Source organism: Clinocottus analis, unplaced genomic scaffold, assembly GCF_023055335.1.
Source record: "Clinocottus analis isolate CAN_PGR_092001 unplaced genomic scaffold, fCliAna1.0.p SCAF_8, whole genome shotgun sequence".
In the NCBI taxonomy this organism is placed as follows: Eukaryota; Metazoa; Chordata; class Actinopteri; order Perciformes; family Cottidae; genus Clinocottus; species Clinocottus analis.
The window spans coordinates 13,589,946-13,609,339 of record NW_027176240.1 but is presented as its reverse complement, the minus strand read 5'-3'; the positions used below and the strand labels follow the sequence as shown (position 1 = coordinate 13,609,339).

At 42.8% G+C, this 19,394-nt stretch overlaps 2 protein-coding genes across 8 annotated transcripts; one reads left to right on the top strand and one right to left on the bottom strand.

The window, feature by feature from the left end:
- Positions 1 to 273: 273 nt before the first annotated feature.
- Positions 274 to 6,939, top strand: msh6 (mutS homolog 6 (E. coli)). Of its 2 annotated transcripts, none has more exons than XM_068567383.1 (10): positions 274 to 637; positions 1,340 to 1,542; positions 1,681 to 1,889; positions 2,014 to 4,558; positions 5,099 to 5,382; positions 5,493 to 5,610; positions 5,702 to 5,791; positions 5,909 to 6,063; positions 6,417 to 6,616; positions 6,758 to 6,939. In XM_068567383.1, exons 1-10 carry the CDS (start codon positions 372 to 374, stop codon positions 6,837 to 6,839), a joined length of 4,152 nt encoding a protein of 1,383 aa, XP_068423484.1. In that variant the 5' UTR covers positions 274 to 371; the 3' UTR covers positions 6,840 to 6,939. The 2 variants fall into 2 exon arrangements, with proteins under 2 accessions (XP_068423484.1, XP_068423483.1); XM_068567382.1 differs by having other exon boundaries at positions 1,337 to 1,542.
- Positions 6,904 to 19,133, bottom strand: fbxo11a (F-box protein 11a). 6 transcript variants are annotated; one of them, XR_011077074.1, is made up of 22 exons: positions 18,664 to 19,133; positions 16,548 to 16,672; positions 16,349 to 16,430; positions 15,095 to 15,239; positions 14,692 to 14,821; positions 13,865 to 13,948; positions 13,652 to 13,784; positions 13,428 to 13,534; positions 12,670 to 12,781; positions 12,163 to 12,269; positions 11,733 to 11,870; positions 11,278 to 11,495; positions 10,977 to 11,157; positions 10,739 to 10,861; positions 10,296 to 10,381; positions 10,089 to 10,165; positions 9,810 to 9,953; positions 9,388 to 9,498; positions 9,145 to 9,252; positions 9,001 to 9,051; positions 8,750 to 8,848; positions 6,904 to 8,661 (listed from the first exon to the last, which is right to left on the bottom strand). XR_011077074.1 is itself a non-coding variant. In XM_068567385.1 (22 exons), the coding sequence occupies exons 1-22, from the start codon at positions 18,755 to 18,757 to the stop codon at positions 8,532 to 8,534; spliced, it is 2,640 nt and encodes an 879-aa protein (XP_068423486.1). In that variant the 5' UTR covers positions 18,758 to 19,133; the 3' UTR covers positions 6,904 to 8,531. The 6 variants fall into 6 exon arrangements, 5 of the variants coding, with proteins under 5 accessions (XP_068423486.1, XP_068423485.1, XP_068423488.1 ...); XM_068567385.1 differs by having other exon boundaries at positions 8,943 to 9,051; positions 15,095 to 15,236; XM_068567384.1 differs by having other exon boundaries at positions 8,943 to 9,051; positions 18,664 to 19,132.
- Positions 19,134 to 19,394: the final 261 nt, after the last annotated feature.

The window sequence follows — 19,394 nt, the reverse complement described above, 5'->3', positions numbered from 1 at the left end:
TAAAGGACGCAAAAAATTGGTTGTGATGAGTTTATGAAAATGCATGTAAAAAATGTACAAGTTACACACTGCATGTTATATGTATGTATTCTCTGTATTGGGAATAAAGGTTTGAGGAAAAAGGATTAAAAAAAAAAAAGTCCCCTATCCTGAACGCGAAAGGAAGTCGTGTTGACACCACGTGACTTTCGTCTTGCAGCGTACTCGCTGGTCATTGGCGGAGGCTCGCGGACACGCCCACAACACCCGTGTATCTTTTCCCGCGAACTGGAAGCACTCGCGCCTCGCCGCTGTCTTGCTAGGTGCCCGGTTGCGCCGTTAGGATTGTATGATCAATAATATAGTGACAACAGGCGGTGAACTCGTCCAAAATGTCGAAGCAAAGCTCCATTTTCAATTTTTTCACCAAATCTCCGCCGCCGGCCTCCAAGGCAAAGCCGAAGCCTAGTCCCTCGCCGGTGGAGGCGGACCTGCCTTCATTCGTGGAGAAGTCCAGCTCCTCTCCGAAGGAGCAGGCGAAGCAGACACCGCAACAACCCAACAAGAGCAACAACGCGAAGCCGAAAAGTAACGGCAAGTCTACAAAAGGGGGATTCAATAAACTTTTTGGCGACAAGGCCCCGACAGCCGAACAGAGGTGAGTTGGGGGGAGGGGGGGTAATGGCTGGAGACACGTTGTTCACTGTGCTCCCTCCTCTGCTGAAGAGTGTCCGCCTCCTGCAAGGCTCCGAAAAATGCGTATGGTTGCTTAGACGTCTGCTTTAACTTAGTTTTAATTTGATTTATTGATCATGTTCTCAAGCTTAAACTTTCTTTCCAAGTCCTGCAGACTGTGCTCCCACGAGGGGGTTTCTGGGTAAAGCTGTGCGCATGTCAGTACTAGCTTAGTGAATCCTCTCCTAAACTGTTGATTGTGTTCAGACTTTACCTCGCATACAGTTATATGGTCATCAATGCAAACGCAGCAATGATGCAGGTTGTTCAAGTGGTTCGGCAACGTCGTACTTCACATACACTCAATCATTAGAAAATAACTCCATTTAAAACATTCCACAAAAAGCAAATGCATAATTAAATGCATACAAATAATAACTGAGGTCATTGATGGTTCTCATATATATATATATATATATATATATATATATATATATATATATATATATATATATATATATATCTCAAAAATCGATTTGGCACAGACTTCATTGGCTCTCGATGGCTTGCTGCAGTATTTTGAGGATTAGACTAATGCCAGTAATCAGAGCTTTCAATTCTACTAGTGGGTTGACACTCTAGTTTGCCCACATTATACTTGAATGACTTCTCCTTCTTTCAGCAGCAACAAATGCCCATTCAGTGCTGGTGCCCTTGTGTGGGCTAAACTGGAGGGACACCCCTGGTGGCCGTGCCTGGTGGTTCCCCAACCTCTGAATGGACAGCAGATGAGGGGCAGCGGGCGGAGCCAGCGCATACATGTCCATTTCTTTGATGAACCCGCTACTAGAGGATGGGTCAGCACCAAGTACATCAGAGAGTACCAAGGTTGGCTTCAATGAATCCCATCATTAATCATCACTAATGATAATTAGAATCTTTATGCTGTGACTTGAATACGATTTTTACTTATGACGGTATTTACTAGAGTTTATCGATAAGTTATATAATTTTTACGCTTTGCAGGCTCTGACAGCAGTGATGCTAAAACTGGAGGGGTGTTCTTCAGCCCCAAACCTGTAATCCGTCGTGCTATGGAGCTTGCTGATGGAGTTATGTTTGACAGCCCTGAAAAAAGATTGAAAATTCCTGTCTGCATGGATCCGTCTGATGAGGAGGAGGAGGAGGAGGAGGAAGAGGAGGAGGAAGAGGAGGAGGAGGAAGAAGAAATGGAGGTGACTTTGATGATAATTTAAGTCATCAGTAATTTACTACATGTTAAAACAATAGTCGGTGTAATGTAAAATGACAGTGGTTTATCATTGTATTATTGTTTTAACCTCCTTTTTTTGTTTTTAGTTTGACAAGTCAACACTGACTGATGAAGAGAGCTGTGATGAGGAAGAACAGAAAAAGGAGAGAATGAAGTCGACCAAGGTCAGCCTTCGTTCATCCCGTGCTTCAACAGAAAAGGGAAATAAGTCCAAGCGCCGCCGCATAATTGAAGCATCCGACAGCGATGGATCAGATGAGGAATTTAATCCGGAAAAGGCTGCTGCGTCCAGCAGTGAGGAGGAGGAGGGAGCGCCAGCATCGCTGAGCAGCGATGAAGAGAGTACACATGAGTCAGAGGCAGAAAGCCCCATCAAGCCTGCGAAGCGCAAACGTCCGGCAGAGAAGTCTGCTTCTGCAAAACCAAAGACGCTTATTGCCCCGTTCAGCGCACCAAAACGAGCTCCAGCAGCTCTCGCAGTCGACACAAAGTCTCGTCTGTCGGCCTTCTCTGCCCCTGATGGCTTTGAGAGCCAGGCAAATGGGTCCGGCACCGGCGTCACAACTTGGGACCATGAGAAGCTGGAGTGGTGGCAGGGTGGCAGAAGGAAAGATAGCCGAAGGCGGCGAGAGACGGACGACGACTACGATCCCACCACCCTGTATGTGCCGGAAGACTTTCTCAACAAAAACAGTCCCGGTATGCGCCGCTGGTGGCAGCTCAAATCTCAGATGTTCGACACAGTCATTTTCTACAAGGTGGGGAAGTTTTATGAACTCTACCACATGGATGCTGTGATTGGAGTCAACGAGATGGGACTGACTTTCATGAAGGGGACCTGGGCACACTCGGGCTTCCCAGAGATCGGCTTTGGTCGTTTCTCGGATGTCCTGGTGCAGAAAGGCTACAAGGTGGCTCGTGTGGAGCAGACGGAGACTCCAGACATGATGGAAGCCCGCTGTAAGAGCATGGCCAAGCCCACAAAGTTTGACCGCGTGGTGAGAAGAGAAGTATGCCGGATCATCACTCGTGGCACCCAAACCTACAGCGTGTTGGACGGTGCTCCTGCTGAGAGCCAGAGCAAGTTCCTGCTGAGTTTAAAGGAGAAGGCTGAGGAGGAAAGCTCAGGTTGTTGCCGCACCTATGGAGTTTGCTTTGTTGACACCTCTGTGGGCTGTTTTCATGTCGGCCAGTTCCCCGACGATCGCCACTGCTCACGTCTGCGCACCCTGATAGCACACTTTGCCCCGGCCGAAGTGCTTTTTGAAAAAGGGAACCCATCTGTTGAAACACGCAAAATACTTAGGTCCTCTTTGTCCTCTGCCCTGCAAGAAGGACTTAATGCAGGCTCTCAGTTCTGGGATGCTCAAAAGACTCTGAAAACCCTTTCGGAAGAAGATTACTTTCGAGAGACGGGGACCAACTTTCTTCCTGCTCTTCTCAAATCGATGACCTCTGAGAGCGATTCACTGTGCCTCACCCCTAAAGAGGGCTATGAGCTGGGACTGTCGGCACTGGGTGGATGCATTTTCTACCTGAAGAAATGTCTGGTAGACCAAGAGCTGCTCTCTTTGGCCAACTTCAAGGAGTATGTCCCTGTGGATGTGGAGCTGGAGAATGCTTCTGGACCGGCTGCTTTTTTTGCCCAGACTCGTCAGCGGATGGTCCTTGACGGAGTGACTCTAGCCAACTTGGAAATCTTTCAGAATGGGATGGGAGGAACGGAAGGAACGCTGTTGGAGCGTTTGGACACCTGCTCGACCCCGTTTGGCAAGAGGCTTCTCAAGCAGTGGCTCTGTGCTCCTCTATGTAATCCCACATCCGTCAAGGACAGACTGGATGCAGTGGAAGACCTGATTGGCGCTCAGGATCAGGCTACTGAGGTCTCGGACTTGCTGAAGAAGCTCCCAGATCTGGAGCGGCTTCTGAGTAAAATCCACAGCATTGGCACCCCTCTGAAGGGCCAGGATCACCCCGACAGCAGAGCGGTTCTTTATGAAGAGGTCACTTACAGCAAGCGCAAGATAGCAGACTTCCTCTCTGCTCTGGAAGGTTTCAAAACCATGCAGGAGATCATCACGGTCCTCGCTCCGTTGTCGGCCAAGTCTCAATCCGCGTTGCTCCGTCAAGTTGGCGGTCTGAAAAGTGAAAAGGACGGCCTCTTTCCCGACCTCTCCGCTGAACTCCGGCGCTGGGAGACGGCCTTCGACCACAACAAAGCCCGCACTACTGGTGTCATCACCCCTAAAGCTGGCTTTGACCCGGAGTTCGACCAGGCTCTGAGCTCAGCTGAGAGCTGTGACCGGGAGCTGCGGGATTACCTGGATAGACAGAAGAAAAGAATCGGCTGTAAAATGATGACGTATTGGGGAACAGGGCGAAACCGCTACCAAATGGAGGTGCCCATCAGCGTCTCGGAGAGGAATATTCCCGAGGAGTACGAGGTGAAGTCTACAAAGAAAGGCTGGAAGCGCTATGTGACCAAGGAGACTGAGCGGCTGTTCTCAGAGCTGCAAGGCCACGAGGAGAAGAGGGACGCCGCCCTGAAAGACTGCATGAGGAGGCTCTTCTATAACTTTGACAAGAACTACAAAGACTGGAAGACTGCTGTGGAGTGCATGGCAGTGATTGGTAACTACATAATGTTTTGTTTTATTGTTAATCGGCATTGTTTTTTACTGTATGCATCAATCGAATGTCTCAAGTGTTTCATTTAAATGACTGCAGTAGAAAACACAAAGTATTGCAGATTGCCTCCATAATGTGTGTTAAAGCTGCTTAAGTTGCACCAGTCTTGAGTGCTTGTTATAAATCTTGCTGTCGTTGAATAACTTTTCCATTATTCAACTTGGCAAATTCAACACCAATTAGTTAGTTTTTGCCCGTATGGAAAGTGTGTTCCTGTGTTTTTTTCCTGACAGGAGAGATGAGTGCATAGTTTATTACTGATCTCTGGTGCAGGGAAATATGGTGCTTATATAATGTTTGTTCCTCCCACTGGACCGCTAATCAGCCACAGGTTATGTTTGGTTTCATTTATATAGTTTTATGAGCAGAGCTGCAAAACCATCCCATAAAATATTAAAGCGGGTAGCTAATTGGAGTTTTTCACTGGGTCAGCGCTTAACGTCGCTTTCTTTTCTTACTGATGAATTGGTCAATTGTTTGCAGATGTGCTGCTGGCCTTGTCGCGCTACAGTCAGGGTGGAGACGGGCCGATGGCCAGGCCCCAGGTAGTGCTCCCCGAGGGCGATGACCAGGTGTTGACCTTCCTTGAACTCACTGGATCCCGCCACCCCTGTGTCACAAAGACCTTTTTCGGTGATGACTTCATCCCTAACGACATTTTCATCGGCTGCCCCGGTAGCAGTCAAACCGATGAGGGAAAAGAGCACGCCTCCTGTGTCCTCGTCACGGGGCCGAACATGGGCGGAAAGTCTACTCTCATGAGACAGGTAAATCATATCTTTGTGCACGAAACAACAAGCCTTAACGGAAGTGATAGAATCTGGATTTCCCTTCTTGTTGGGCGATATTACGAGGCTGTGCTGCTCTTTTTGCACAGTGTGGACTTGTGATCATCCTCGCTCAGCTTGGTTGCTATGTTCCTGCCGAGAGCCTGCGCTTCACCCCAGTCGACCGGGTCTTCACTCGGCTGGGAGCCTCCGATCGCATCATGGCTGGTAACACCATGATCTCCTGTGACATAACACATGTGGGGCAGCGATTTTAGCTTTCATCTCACTGGACTTGTATCATCTATTTTTTTTCTAGGAGAGAGTACCTTCTTTGTGGAGCTAAGCGAGACTGCCAGCATCCTGCACCATGCCACGAAACACTCTCTTGTGCTCCTGGATGAATTGGGTTAGTTTCTGTTGCTCAAACATAGTAACGGGGCACATTATGGGCCGTCTTCCTGTTTTTCTTCCTGTGGCGTTTTTTTGTAGCGCAACCATTCAGTAAACTGTCAACTGTTCTCAGGGAGGGGCACAGCCACGTATGACGGCACAGCAATTGCCAGTGCAGTCGTCAAGGAGCTCGCTGAGAAGATCTGCTGTCGCACCCTCTTCTCCACACATTACCACTCCCTGGTGGAGGACTACGCCAACAACCCTGCCGTGCGGTTGGGCCACATGGTGAGGACAGCAAATGCCAAATACGCCATGTACTGCACTGCACAGATGAGCAGTGGCAGGCGGTTAAGGAATGTATTTGTATGTAGCGGGGCCAAAGGTTAAATTTCTTATCAGTTGTGTCCCTACATTGATACACATTATCTGCTTGTTGATGGTTAAACCTATTGGACAGACAACTAACCTCCTAAAGTCCTGTGTATTGGTTAAATAAAGAACCTGTATAGTGTTTCAGACAAATGAGATGTTAGTTCAAACTGAACTATAATAAATAACATCTTGCGTGTAGTTTTAACAGGGAAAAAAACCGTCGGCCCATTTATCGGAGTCTGAACCATGTGTATTGTCCCTTTCAGGCGTGCATGGTGGAGAACGAATGTGAGGATCCAAGTCAAGAGACAATCACATTCCTCTACAAGTTCATCACTGGTGCTTGTCCGAAGAGTTACGGCTTCAACGCCGCTCGACTCGCCGACCTGCCAGAGGTGGTCATCCAGGCGGGACACAGGAAGGCCAGAGAGTTTGAGAAGAGCACCCTCAGCCTCAGACTCTTCAAGTATGCATTCGTATTGGGGGTTCAAGTATTTCGTAGCTACTGCACCTCATGCTACTGCAGTGACACCCAAGGATTTGAACTTGGTCCTAATAAATGCCAAAGCTTAGTTCTGACTTCTTCCTCCCTCTTCTCGTCTTGCAGGAAGCTCTGCCAGTTCGCCGACGACGCTGCACTGGGAGACGCACACTTCTCTGCACTCGTTCAGATGCTCAACGTCATGTAGTTTAAAAACATGCTTTGTTCTTGCTGAATGTTTTTCTCAGCACTTGAAAAAAACACTACTGTAATGATCTAATAAAGTTTATTTTTTTTAAAAATGACAATGTTTCATCTAGGAAATCAAACCCTTTTAATTCACGCTAGCGCCTACATAACGGTTATTGAATACTTCACAATATATTAAGTCTAGATGTTATGATACATGCATACATTTCAGTCTGTATGAGAACCCACAATCACCAGTACACATGAATGGGGAGGGATAGGGCAATGAAAACATATAGCGCCGTATATAGATACTTGTCTCAGCTCCAGCAGAGTAAAAGCATTTTTAAATTCTCCAGCAACATTGTCAAACACGGAAAAACATTAGCTGTGCTTTCACAAGACTTGTCTGTTTCTTGGGCATAATCGAATTGTTATCGAAAAATAAATTGTATCTTAACAGACCAAGAAGCAGCATTTGTGCCTTTTTATTAAAGAGGAAAATAAAACCACATTGATCCTGAAACAGGTTAAGATGAATATAGATTGTATAATCTACTTGACTGAAAGCAATACCACTTAGGCAACAAGTGCTAGAACCAAATGTTTAACGCATGCATTTTAATTTATTTGGAGAGAAAAGGCTGTATCTTATTAAAAAAATACCATGGAGGTCAATCTGGTTAAACATACACCCCTGCATTGTTTCTCAACACTCAATTTTGGCCCATATCTCTTCCTGTAAATTGGGTTGTGTGAGACACGCCCATACAAACAGAAAAAACAAAATGTGCATAGATTATGTAAAAGTACAGAAAAATGTTCCCCTCTCATACAGAAACAAACACTTATGTTGCTACTCCAAACAGAAAAAAATATATATATACAAGTCTGGTGAAAGCACACATCAGCATCTATTGTTCGGTATTGCAAATGTAAATGAGTTGACATTGCTGGAGAAAATGTTTAGTGTTTTCCTTTTGTTTCTCTTTCACAGAAAGAAGTTAGATACTGCGACATGTATAATTACAGCTATTCTAGGGGTATATAACCAAAAAAAAAATGTGAACACATTTAATAAAATAAAGACATTCAAGTACAGTAAGATTGTTGCATGAAAATACAAAACTACACAAAAAGCATTAAAATCAAATCTCAACAGTTGTCTTGAGAACGAAAAAAAAAGCTGAAGTGCTAGGTCATTTTTCCCGTACATATCATACGAGCACGTCGGTTGCCCAGTGATGGAAGCATTGTGGTTTTTTGGAGCCTTTCGCCTCCTCGTGAAAAGTTGTGCCCGTTCTGACGGAGCGTCTGTCCACGATGGGTCTGTACATGACTGCAGTATTTTGTTCTTCCGCTTCCTAAAAGCAGGTGAGCCTCTGTGGCTTTTTGTCCATCGCTCACTAGCTCCACTTGCTTTCCTAAACCAACACACCCACAAACCCTGAGGCAGCTCCCACCGATGTCATCTTTTTTTTTTTGTTTTTTAAGTCAAATAATTGAAGAAAAAAAGTGAGGCATCCATAATCAAGACTTTTTTTTTTTATCCTTAAATGTCTCCGTTAAGCATATTCATGTCAAAGTCTTTTTTTCTCTTTTTTGAAGTCACTGAATATGCTCTGTATGTTAGTTTGGATCTCCTCTTCCACCGCACAACTTTAAAGTGTCTTATGTCCTTTGAAGCGCAAGAGGAGCTCGGGTCTGGAGCTCAGTTGTGCTGCAGCGTATTGGACTCTATAGGAGGAGCCGAGTCGTACAGGGTGTCCGTGTCGTGGGTCGGCTCTCCGGCTAATGTGCAGGGATTTGATAGCGTCCCCGCCCCGCAGTCACAGAAGAATCTGCCAGAGGAGAAATGATCATGTTAGTTTTGGTCACTTAGTTGACATGTAAACCACATTATTGGTCATGTAAGTCAATAAGACTGACCTATCGTGTCTGATGAACTCCACATCGTGTCCTTGATGACACTTCTTGATGCAGTTCACACAGATGGCGTTGCGGTCTGTTGTGTTACAGGTGTGACACCTGCAAAGAAACCAAGTTGCGTTGGTTAACGATCACAAACCAGGCAAACAGTTGACCGTGAGTCACCTTGATTGCGAGTATGAACATAAATTACCTGTAAAAATCGTGCATTGGGTAGCTGGTGTAACTTGAAATCTTGTACAGGCACTGACCTCTGCTCACAGCCTTTTCGATAGCATCCTGATTGTTCATTATTTTATTATCTGGAAGAAAGAAAGCAGAGAAAGAAATTAGTACATTTTGGTCTGTATGAAGGCGAAGAAAGTGTGTCGACGTCTGTGTGACCGAGAGAGTACCTTTCATTGTAACATTGACACCAGATGCGAGGAACAATCCGCCAAAGCGATTGTTGAAGATCTGATTTCCCTCTAGGGTCGCTGTGGCATGATTGGTGATCTCAATACCTAGTAGTAAAATATAACAGTCCATATTACAGAGCTCCTAGTTCCTATAGTGAGGCTCACTACCTCATAAAAGGACGATTTGTACAGGACATTTACAAAAAGACAGATTGCATACTGAGTGCAGGAGTGACTCACCTGCTGCGAAACCGTCAAATATCCTGTTTTTCCGCAGCACAGGGTGGCTGTTGGTGCTAATTAGGACTCCTGCTTGGGCGTTTCTGAAGATGTCGTTTTCCTCTAACAAGCCTGAAGACAAACGTACTGTCAGAGCCACAAACCCGTGACGTGAAAATGTAACCACACACGTGCCTTAGAGATACAAAGTGTGTGCAAAACAGACATTGTAAGGATTATAAATATCTATTGAACTCAAGGCTTAAATTACATAAATGATACACATCTTGCCAGCAAAACTCCAAAAAGCTTTTAAAATGTCTGTGGCTTAAAGACTCCCGTAAACCTCTAGATCTTGTTCTAAGAGCGAGTGTATTTTTTGTTTGCAAGAAAATAGCAGACCCCATCAGTACCCCTCTTATTCCTAAATTAAATTGAGTTACCTCGTCCTCCGTTGAATATACAGATCCCGCCGTCTCGCCCATCATGGATCTTGTTCCTCCGTAGAGTAGGGTTGCTGTCCGTCTTGATCCACACTCCGGCCATCGCGTTGTCAAAGATCTCATTGTCCTCAATGAAGCCTAAGCCTAAAGAGCCGCACACATTCAGGTTTCATTATTGGGGCAACAGGGTAGGACTGCTGTCACATAATTATAACCAATACAGTATATAACCAATAGCCACGTGAAAAAACAAACAGAAATGACTTCTCTGCTTCTCACCCGAGTTGTAAACCAAAATGCCTCCATTCTGGCCTCCCCAGATCTTGTTCCGTCTGATCTTGGGATTGCTGCCAGTCCTGTCACAAAAGAGCACACACGGGTCAGTTGATCCACTGCTAAACTTACCACAATTCAGTTGATTCAGTTGTGACTTTAGTGGGGCATTTATCTTATTATTATTTGATCCAATATTTAGTATTCACAAACCTAATTTGAACTCCAGAGTACATGTGATTGTAGATATCATTGTCTTCCAGCACGCCATGGCCATTGTCATAGAAGTAGACCCCGACCTGTTGAAACAACAGTAAAAATATAATTTAGCTCTCATTCGTTCCTAGTATTCAAAATGCATTTTATGATATTGTTTCAATATGACAGAGCTACAATAATCAGATAACAACTGATTATTTAAAATTATAGAAAAGTAATCTGGTTTGACATTGTGGGATCACACACATACATACATACATACATACATACATACATACATACATACATACATACATACATACATACATACATGACATTAGAAATATGACATGAATATGTCAGTGTGACCACATCACACCATAAAAAAGGAATACACTTCATGTATATAGGAATTTGTCACTTAATTTTTTTGTTAATTAACTAGCCTGTAATCTCACCTGCTTCCCGCTGTGTATCCTGTTCCTCCTCAGTACTGGCGTACTTCCTGTCGTCACCCACACTCCTGCCAGCGTGTTGCTGTACACCTCGTTCTCCTCGATGACACCTTGTCCTTTTTCGTGCTGTGACACAAAGCACCCCAACATCACTGCTGTGTTTCCAAATTGTAGCACGAGAAAGCTAAAGAAGTGAAAGCAGTCCAAAAGAACCTTTGTGAATCCATGGGTTCATATTTACCACATATATGCCACCGTGCTGGCCATCATGGATCTTGTTGTGTCGGACAATCGGGCAGCTGTTGGTCCTGATCTGGATTCCCGCCAGGGCGTTACCGTAGATGTCATTTCCTTCGATGAGGCCTCGGCCATCACCGAAAATATAAACGCCACCTTGGTTGCCATTAAAAATGGCATTGCCCCTGTATTTGGACAACACAACTCATTTAGGACCCTAAACAACTTAGAATGCACAAGTGCCCGATAAGATATCTTTAAAATGACACGTTCAATTTAGTATTTGACTGCCGGGCCACACTGACCTTATCGTGGGGTCACTGTTCGAGGTGATCCACACCCCAGCAAAGTTATTTGCATAGATCTTGTTTTCGATGAACTGCCCGCGGCCCTTTTCGTGCACGTAGATGCCCCCCGTCTGGCCATGATGGATCTCACAACGAACCACTGTTGGATTGGCGTACGCCTTCACCTCAAAGCCGGCTATACGATTCCTATGGATGTTACAGCTCTCAAAGTAACCCTGGAAGTAAACAGAGAAGTACAACATTACTGCACCTTGCAAAACATTAAAAGAAAGAACAAGAACCTTGTGAAATGAACCCTTTACACTTCCATGGTAATTACAGTGCTGCTTCATTACACCATGCGCTGTTCAATCAGACCTCAGTATGTACACATGGGAGCAACAACTCTTGCATTTCAGTGAGAGGTTGTTTTTTTTATTACACAAACCAAACACCAGTATTTTGTATCCTACCATGCCGTGGTCGAATGTAAAAACGCCGACATCTCGGCCATGGTGGATGTGATTTCGTCTGATGATTGGGTTGCCGTGGTTTTTAACCCAGATCCCAGCCAGAGCGTTGTTCGAGATCTCATTGTCTTCGTATATTCCCTGAACAAATCACAATGTTAAAAAAGGCGTTGAACATTTTCTTGTCCACTTTACACTTTAAAGTTATTTTTTTAACAATTAGTTTTATTTCATCATGCTATCATTTTAACCTCTCTTGTAAAAGGCTAGTTTCTTAAGACTAGGCCGATACTTATTCACCGTTGATAAAACAAGGAGTATGAGAATTGAGAATGAGCAGCTCTGCTGCTGCCAATTATCTACTGAACAACAACATGGATGCTTTCAAGTCTTGGTGTTACACTTTGCAACATTTGGGACATGTGTGCATTACCTGTGCATGGTCAGTGATGTAAAGACCAACGTTTTCACAGTCACTAATGTTGCAGTGCTTGATCGTTGGACAAGCCCCCTGACCGCTAACGCAGACAGCTGACCCCACTGAAAGAAGCCAGACAGAGATGTATTAGTGCACTAATATGAAATGTCAAAATGTACAACAATCAAAAATGAAACACAATATTTTCTCTATCATTTACGAACCTAATATTACCTCAAACATATTCAGTGTTTAGAGGTGAATTTCTAAGTTTACAAAAGTTGAGCAGTGTTTTCCAACAATATTGTCTTGTGATCCCTTATGCCGTGCTCACACCAAAACACTTGCGAACATTTACAACGCTTTTTCGCCTGATGCGTCTGAATGAACTTGCAACTCTTTCGGTGTCAAAATGCAACACTTTATTTTTCTCACTTCTTATCGATTCCCCTAATCATCTCACATCCCCTCACATTTACCTCGTGACCCCTTTGAAGATTGACAAAGACGCAGCTTGTTTACCTGTGCACGTGCTGCGTATAATGCAGTGGTCGATGATGGGACTGCAATTGACTGTAATCTCCAAACAGTGGTGTGCATTGTGGTGCTGGGCGGATTTATCATCAGGGTTGAACTGCAGGAGAAACAAACCAGAAGTCTCATTTATCAAACAATCCTTAGAATCCACAACAAAAAAATATTCTGATTTATAAAATCTTGAGTGCCATTTCATTTAATGAATCCCAAATCAACCAGTAAATGTGCGCTCCAAATTCTTCCAGTCACACAGTAGATGAACAAAACATTACCATTGCCAGAATATCTATGCCACAACATAACTCAAGTGTCACCGTAGTATTTATTTAATGAAACATAAATTAATAAATAATTTTATTCAGACAACTAAAATCATAATTGGTGTTTTATGCACAGAATTAGAAGAGTGTTGCACTGTTCTGAAGTTGTTTAAAGCTAATTTGAGGTTATTTTACAGCTGACCACAAATGTCAGTAGTTTGGTCTCTCCTCTGCGCTCCGTCCCTGGTCCAAGTTTCTGTACAGGTGCGCACATTCTCCCGTCAAGTCTGTTTTTAGTTTGTTTTTACTTTCAGTTTTGGTTATAAATGAGACCCCAAGTCTCAACAACTGTAACAATCATCAATAAAACTAAAGATGACATTTGCTTTCCCCCATACTGAGTGAATGAAAAAATGATGGCTGTACAATACTGTACATGTGGCATATATAACCCAAAAATCAAATGTAAAAAAGCCCTCTCACCCTGATGGTCATGTATCCGACATAAGCATCTTCTGAACCTTCCATGAATACAAATGTAGAGTCTCTGGTGTTCTCAATAATGACTTTCTCTGCTACTTTACCGGGAGCTGCAAAATAATCAGTACGGTTCAATTAGAGACGAAACAAATGTGCAAAGGATCTGTGACCACGACTTCACACACTATCACACACTTGCATATACATGTATTTATATACATACATACCGGCTCCAATCATTGTGATAGGCGACTCGATGTAGATCCATTCGTCTGTGTAAATACCAGAGTGGACGAATATCAAGCCATCAAAGTGAGGCTCCTGACCTCCTCCCAGAGCATCCTCAATGGTGTCATAGTACTGGAGAAAACATCAAAATTGAGATTAATGACTGAAGCATTAAAAAGAGCCAATTAACTGTTGGAAAAAAAAATACTTACAAACATGTTGTCTCTCCCTTTGTATCTGGCAGGATTACTGTAGAAGTGTTCTGCAAAGCCCGGCTTCACATGTGCTCCTTTATACTGTAAAACATATTCACACGCTTATTCACAAACCAAATAATTAGTAACAAACAATTTCAGAGACCAAGACAAATACACTGTACTAACAAGAAGGAGAAAATCATCACTAGAAAAACGACTGAGACAATTTTGTCCACGGAAAACAATATATAAAAGGTTAATATATTGCAAAGGAATACAATTATAAAACAAAGTTCTCCTCTATCCCCCTGCATACTGAATGTCATCATTATGGCCTGTGGTGTTGCCCTTTCACATGACATTAGCTATCTGTACACAGGAGGATTTAAAGTCACACTAGAGGAACTTTTGACAAAAAAAGGAAAGTGGTGTAAAGACTAAAAGAACAGTGAGTAATCTTGTCTTCTACATATCAACTTTTAAAGTTAATCAATTCTGAAATTTGCTGTCTGTAGAAGCAACTCATGCTTAATGGTCTTTACATTTCTAACGTATTTGATCACTAGGTTTCAAAACGTAAAGGTTCTTTGTCAGTTTCAATGATTTACAAATTGTGATATTGGTTTCAAGCTTTATTCAGGACTGCATTTCCTCAACTGGTGTTGTCAGTGATACTAAAAATATCTAATATGAAGGCCACAACAACCATAAAGAGTAGTGTGTAGCCAGTATCTCACCTGCCTTATAATAGCAATGTGAAATCAGATGGGTTGGAGGAAAAATGTGTTTGTTAAAGACTTTAAACTTTCAGTGGATCGGTAAGCCCACAGAAGGATCCATACCAGCTGCTGAAAGCTTTCCTTCCACGGGTTTGGCTGCTCATACTCTTCTGGGTTTATCTGGTAGAACTTCCCTGCCTCAGGATGCATCATCGGGCGTGTGTATTCAAACACTTCCATGTACAGCCTCTTCCTGAAATATAAAAAGGTTAAAAAAAAAAAACAATAACTAAAGCCATCGTCCTCGGATTTCTGTCTCAGTCTCCAATACAGCAGCTTTGGTCCAGTATGTTCAGTGAAACCTAAATTAAAAGTACTATCAAATCAAAGATGAGTTACAGCTACGATTATATATATAATATTTAAAATATAAACCTTGAAGCCAACCATTTATCATATGCACACAAAGCAGCACCAATAAAGACAGAATTGGTTTAAAAGCAAACCAAGAACCAGCGAGTCTCACCAGAGGATGGGGTCATTGGCCAGCTCACTGAAGCGCTTGCACACACATGCTGCACGGCACAAATCCTGCTCCAACAAGTACGAGAAGATCTTTAGCACCACCTCGTCTGGAAGCTTTTCCTGCAAATACTGCTCTGCTGGAGCTGCTGGGAGAAGAAGATCCGGGAAATTAGAATAAAATATTTTCAAAGACAGAACAGGGTTTTGGGTGTGGCTTGACAACTGCAACCATAGGAGCATATTTATAGCAAGATCATGTGAGGAACCAAAACTAATCCTCAAGTCACAAAAGAAAAAAAAAATACACATTAACAAATCTGAAATGCCCTACCTTTGTCCTCATACGTAGTTCAAAGCTTTAAGGCTATAACATAATAAACAAAGCTACAAGTACAATCAAAGTGTTTATCCAGTAGAATTGGTTACTGTTACATTTTCCATGCAAGTTCTGCCTGAATGGTGACTTATCAATCATATTGATGAAGTGGACAGATTTGTTTATCATACATTAACTAAACACAAAGCTGCTATTTCTGTTGATGTTTATATTTAACTTTTAAAAAAAGGGAATAAGATGAAACAAAAAGATGTGATGTGTTCACATTGAACGACTGAGTCCGCAACATGAGGCAATGTGACCATCTACTTGGACACCACAAAGCCATGTATGATGAGAGGAGAGCAAGAACTAAATGCCTTCGAGACAAACTGTTTTGGATGCGTTGACAAACTCCAAACGCCACAAATAACAGACTATAATTTTAACTTTGTTGTCTTAACCAATGAAGCTTTTACAGAGAAGATCCTAACTCTTACCATTACACATCTACTTTTCCTCGGCATACAACAAGTTGACACAAAGAGAAAGCTACGCCTGGACTAAAGAGTGAATACATACCTGCTGCACTCAACTGTGTGCAACACTGTGTGAACGTAAATGCAAAACGCATAAAATATTAAATATGCAGCTATCTCATTGTAAAAAGGAAAGTTAAACATACAATTTTCCAAACTAAACAAAAAAAAACAGGTCTGCACATGACACTTGTGTAGAACACATAACTGCCCAATACTAACGAACATTTTTTCCTGATTTGCTATTTGATGGGTCATCACACTGCCATCATTGTAATTAACACTTAATAATTATTTCATCCTTAACCATACACCCCTCAAATCCTGTGGAAACCAACACAATGAATGCACCTCTGAGAAAAGATACACAGCCATCAGCCTCATAAGTATTCCTAATTACCTGGTAAGTCTTGACACTTTCCTGAAACTCTTGGGCGCTTAGGTCGGTGTCCAAAGTTTTCTGTTGTTGAAGTGGAAGCACCCTGGAGATTAAAAAAAAGTCAGTAGAGACATTTAAACATTAACTAGTGTGTTTCCTTGAAATAAATCATTATCTTTAAGCCTTTACACTATCTTTTAAGGATTCCTGGTATATGTACCTCCATGTTAGTCTTTGTCGGACAGACTGTTCTCTTGGGTAGAGACTTTCTTCTAAGTTGGTAGGGACTATTTTGAGCTCCTGGACCAGATTCTTCTGCGACCATATCTGCAGGAACGTCCTCATCTGAAAAACGGCATAAAAGGGTAAAAAGGCTATTTCCAATCCTATTAATTAAATCTCAAATATGGTATGTTAGTCAGCAGTGGCAAATACAAGCAAAACTTCTCCATGATGTAGCAATTCAGATATGCATATTCAAAAAGTAAAGCAGCAACTAGATATTCCTGAGCTAACACTAGAAAGCACAATGTCTAAATACACGGTGTGTATTCACTTCCTGTGTCCTATAATAACTGCTATGTAGCCCAAGAAGCATTAGCAATAGTGGACGTTTACTTGTGTGCATGTTTCAGCACACATGTTTTCAGCACTTTGATTGTCAAAAGACATACATTATAACCATAAACGTATTGTGTTTACCGTTGATCAGATGTAAAGCTTTTAAAGACAAAGTCCGTAATAAGCAAAACACCATAACAACACATCACCAAAGGTATTTAACAAAATAGTATTTGACAAAAAGTAGATTTTTTTATTACCGGCTCTGTAAGCTACAAATTGATATAAGATCCCACCAAGAGGGGCTTCACTCAACAGATGACACATCTATTTTTCAGGCTATTCACCATGGCATACTGAGTTGATAGCTACCCCAGATAGGAGATGCAAACTCTGTCTTCTTGTTGCTCTGGTTGCAAAAAAAAACTCTCCTCGGATACTAAGGACAGTAACCACTACAAACACTTGTCTGTGTAACAAACTGTTAAAGCAACTTCTCTGTAGCTGTAAACTCAAATAATGTATAGCTCGTCCTGCTTTGTTTCACTAAAAAGAAAGAAAAAAAAACATTTAAGAGTAGCGGTGTATATCAAAGTCTTAGCAAATATAAATAGACAAAGATACTGTTACCAAGCACACAATCGTTTATTTATGTAAAGTCATCTTTAAATGACAACTGCGCTATACTATGGATATCTTGTCAGAGGGAAAGGTCCCCATGGCAAGCCATGACTGATATACGAATTGAGGCAAGGAGAAGCACCAAAAAAACAAACCGATAAATCATTATTTAAACGAGCATGACAGGTCATTCACTAATAAATTGTTTTGGCAACATACAGTAATCAAATGATTAGCCGTGTTGTTTTTAATGCTTTTACTTTTGTGAGAAACAACGGGAGCCTCTGCTGTTACTTTCCACCCAATAATGTAAGAGCCAAGATCACAACATGTCACTTGTCCAGCAAATATTGTTCATTTATATTTAGCAACAAACCAGTAATGTTACCGATTAATGTTTTCCACATTGAGATAGCAACTATGATTGCAGAGCATCCTGAGCAAGTGTTTACTTTGAACAATTGCAGTCAATATTCGCTCCCATTGCACTTCTTCTGTCACACAGCGGTACAGAAGGGAAACACATAATGTGACTGAATTGTAACCATGACGTTGTTACATTAATAACCAGCATGATATCCACGAATTTACATTGTAACGTTGCCAAAGACAACATTGAGGTTTGGTGCTTTTTAAAAACACGCCAGAGCGTAGACAGCTAGCTAAACATGCTAATAATAACAGCTATGTTAGCAAAGGCTAGCTCCAGCTAGCATGCTACGACAACTGGCGAAACCACTTTTCCTTGCGTTTGACACCCGTGAACCGGGCTAGCCGCTGTATACTAAGTGCCATTTCCACCAGCAATGTAACATTAGCTACCCCAAAACAAACCCCACTAAAGACACGAGGTTGGTCCAGAAAAAGAAAGGCCGTCTAGGGGCAAAACAAAGCGCGGCCTCAATGCTAGGGACTAACATTAAAGCCTCGGCGTTTCCTAACTGCAAAGAAACCCGTTAGGGCGACTGTTCACGTAGGCTCCAATGTGTTTTATTACACTAATTCACGTTGTCTTGATGCACACACAACACACGAACACACACAATTGCGTTACATACACCGGCTCATGCGTTGTAACACAGTTCCACCCGAAAGCTAGCGGCTTGAAAAGCCGTCCCGTGACGCTAACGCCAGCTAAACGGAGCTAACGCTACCTCTTTCCTGGTGGTTCCTCTCCGGCTGTACCGGGCGCGGCCTCGAGACTCGCCTGGGTCTTCTGCTAACGTTACTTGCTCTGACGGAGTTCATTTGCGGTGTTGTTAATCCTAAAGAAACGTCGAAGCCTTCACAGCAGAAGAGACGACTCTGAGCGCGTCATCTATGTGTTTTTCTTCAGCATTGCACGATCTGCCATCTTTCGCCGTGGCACCTTGGAAGAAAAACACCCCGTATCGATGTGTGTTATTCCCGTCCCTCTGCACTGGTGTTACGTCTAGCCCCGTTCTACTGTAGCAGGAGGAGCCATACCAGACAGGCACAGTCCGTCAGGCCTCTCAGTCACATCACATGGGAGGACCTCTCGCCGTCAAGTCGTTCACGGCGGTCTATTCAAGTGACTGCGTTTACTTTTGGAGCTCAACAGGATCTGAACCACTCACGCGTCCATCATGGGAGAATCAGCTGTCTCTACTTCACACCCAGGCCTACACATTTGAGCAGAACAATCCTGATAATAACCCTTGTAGGGGAGGTAAAGTGTCTTGCTAAAGGACACATTTGCAGTCTCTTACTTGTATGTGTACAATGTTTGTGTTACTCGATCTGCGACCTAAATTAGCATCTGATTAATAATTAATTCAGCATAATCTGCTCAAATACGTTCACAATAAAATACAAGATGGCACTATGAGAACAGATTGGCCCCTCAATGATAAGAAAGCTGTCC

Bases quoted from the DNA above. Each gene is read 5' to 3' on its own strand.
- msh6 (XM_068567382.1), top strand. From the start codon at position 372: ATGTCGAAGCAAAGCTCCATTTTCAATTTTTTCACCAAATCTCCGCCG. The intron at 6,064-6,416 runs GTGAGGACAGCA...TGTCCCTTTCAG, and splicing joins CCGTGCGGTTGGGCCACATG to GCGTGCATGGTGGAGAACGA. The intron at 6,617-6,757 runs GTATGCATTCGT...CTCGTCTTGCAG, and splicing joins CTCAGCCTCAGACTCTTCAA to GAAGCTCTGCCAGTTCGCCG.
- fbxo11a (XM_068567384.1), bottom strand. From the start codon at position 18,757: ATGAACTCCGTCAGAGCAAGTAACGTTAGCAGAAGACCCAGGCGAGTC. The intron at 15,240-16,348 runs GTAATTAGGAAT...TTCTTCTCCCAG, and splicing joins AAAGTGTCAAGACTTACCAG to CAGCTCCAGCAGAGCAGTAT. The intron at 14,822-15,094 runs GTGAGACTCGCT...TTTATATTTCAG, and splicing joins GCCAATGACCCCATCCTCTG to GAAGAGGCTGTACATGGAAG.